The sequence below is a fragment of the Nematolebias whitei genome, chromosome 11 (genome assembly GCF_014905685.2).
Source record: "Nematolebias whitei isolate Nwh7 chromosome 11, NemWhi1, whole genome shotgun sequence".
Taxonomy (NCBI): Eukaryota; Metazoa; Chordata; class Actinopteri; order Cyprinodontiformes; family Rivulidae; genus Nematolebias; species Nematolebias whitei.
Window position 1 is genome coordinate 48,633,897 of NC_056508.1, and position 2,473 is coordinate 48,636,369.

Consider the following 2,473-nt stretch of genomic DNA (forward strand, 5'->3'; position numbering starts at 1 on the left):
GAACCCTCCCCCATTAAAGCCTCTCATCTTTAAAGGGACTGAAGTAGGGAGGGCTGACAGCCTTAGAGTCTTGGGACTGCAGGTGACATCGGACCTGAACTGGTCTCTCAACACCACAGCCACAGTGAAAACATCCCAGCAGGCTTTACTTCCCTAGGCTGCTCAGGAGAGCGGGTCTGAACCAGCGCCCTCTCACCCAGGCCTAGAGGACTGAGAGAGCATCCTAACCGCAGGTATCACGTCTGGTATGGGAACACCACACAAGCAGAAAGGAAGGAACTGCAAAGAGTCATAAAGACTGTGAAGAGGATCACAGGGACAAAACTTTCTTCATGGACTCGTGTGACCAAGAATCATCCATGTCTCACTCCATCCAGCTCACTCTTCTATCAGACACAAAACATGTTCTTACAACCTGAGACACAGGTCATCACCCACAGTACGAGGTTTTTCATAGTCTGCCACGGTCAAAGCAAAACAAACTACTGATCAGGAGCAATAATAACCTACACTCACTTCACTGGTCATGTGACACGAGTTACTTTCTGTCCAGCGTAGATAGAAACAGCTTTGTTCTTATTTTTATAGTATTTAGTGTTTCAGTGTTCTGATTATGACTGACAGCTCCGCACAAGAACTCCAACGTGTCTGAATTGATGCTCTGTGCACAAATGGCAAATAAAATACTTTGTACCTTTGCACTTCAACAGCCGAAGGGAGAAAAGCTGAAGCTAACTAAAGATTTTTTTTGCTCTTTTTCTCTTCCCACATCTTTCCCTGACACCGCGCCGATCCGAGCACTGGTTACCATGAGCAGGTCGTTGAACAGGAAGACTTCTCTCTGATGGACGCCGCTCCTCTGAGCCCTGTTTGGATCTGGAACCTCGAACAGCTGACAGCAGCACACCAGCCTGCGGTGAGGCAGCGACAGCACCTGAAACACAAACAAACTGCCGCTGGGCCACAGAGACGAACAACAGCAGAACTCCCTTTCTCTGTGACAACACAATGTGATGCTGAGAGCTGAACAACTGCTGAAACTGGCTGAACAAGCTGAAACTGAGCTGGTACAGCTAAAAAAAACAAAAAAACAAGTTAAGACGTAAAAGAGCAAAATACTAGCTAAAAGCCAAAAGTAACAAAACATCATCATAGTTAAAACACTATCAAAAGCCAAAAGAAGCAAAGTACTAGCTAAATATAGAAAGCAATAGCTCACAGCTTAAGTAAAGCATTAGCAAAAGCTAAATGTGACAAAACACTAGCTGAAAGCCAAAAGTAGCGAAACTTTGGCTACAAACAAAAACTAGCGTAAGACAAAAAGAGGTCCAGCAGCTGAAGCAGATTTTAACGAGAACATGAATAATTTATTCCAAAGAGTCTTAATGAACATTTAAGGACTTTTCTTACAGCACAAAGATGTTTTGGGTGTTTTTCTACATGAATCCTCCTTTTTTAGCTGTTTGGACGAGGTTTGGTTCTGAATAAAACGTTTGCGCTTTAGAACACACAAACCCTGAGGAAATGTCTACATGAACAAACGTTACTGTTTTTATTGAATAAAGTTTATTTAAAGCTTTGTGTGGGACTCTAGTTCCTGGTTTCTGAGGATCTTACGGGTTTCTTGCCGACCACCATCCTCTCCACAGCCTGGACCTGGGACACGTGGTCGTCGTTGGTCCTCAGCTCCCACTTCTGGATCCGTCCATAAATGGCCACCAGGAGGTCTCTGGGGATGTCCTGCCCGTTGTCAACACCTGGTGCGAACACAAGTGTTTGTGTGAGAGGACGGTACGGTGGCCGACCGGTGAAAACGCACCGCAAACGCATGAACGATGCAAACTCCAAAACAAACAAACAAACAAACAAATCAAGTGCAACAGAAGAAATCATCAACAATCGAATGCAAAGAACAAAATCTACAAATAACAAAAACACCAAAACAACTGCAAGTACGAAACGCTGAAAACTCACTTCACGACATGGAAATGAATCAAAGCATGAGGGGGACTCGACTACCAAGTCCTCTGGGACCAGACCCCCACCAAGTCCTCTGGGACCAGACCCCCACCAAGTCCTCTGGGACCAGACTTCCTGTAAAGACTTTAACGGGAAGCCCAGAAGAAAGCTGGAGGGAAGAAACAAGTTCTTGCAGTTTTTTTAGTGTTCTTAGTATTTGCAGCATTTTTCCACTGCGTTAGTTTTGTTGTGTTTGTGTGTTTTGGAGTTTGTATTGTTCTTATGTTTGGGGCTCATTTAGCTGTTTGCAGCTCATTTAGCTGATAGCGGCTCATTTAGCTGTTTGCGGCTCATTTAGCTGTTTGCAGCTCATTTAGCTGATAGCGGCTCATTTAGCTGATAGCGGCTCATTTAGCTGTTTGCGGCTCATTTAGCTGTTTGCGGCTCATTTAGCTGTTTGCAGCGCATTAGCTGTTTGCGGCTCATTTAGCTGTTTGCGGCTCATTTAGCTGTT

The 2,473-nt window shown here is 44.8% G+C and overlaps 1 protein-coding gene across 1 annotated transcript in view; it reads right to left on the bottom strand.

The window, feature by feature from the left end:
• Positions 1–236: 236 nt before the first annotated feature.
• The window catches only part of LOC119417391 (IQ motif and SEC7 domain-containing protein 1-like), a 3,225-nt gene continuing 988 nt past the window's right edge, over positions 237–2,473 (bottom strand). The window contains exons 4-6 of the mRNA XM_037684593.1: positions 1,618–1,757; positions 809–934; positions 237–242 (exon numbers count right to left, since the gene is read on the bottom strand). Of these exons, the coding sequence (XP_037540521.1) occupies positions 237–242; positions 809–934; positions 1,618–1,757 (272 nt within the window). The remainder of the gene's footprint in view (positions 243–808; positions 935–1,617; positions 1,758–2,473) is intronic.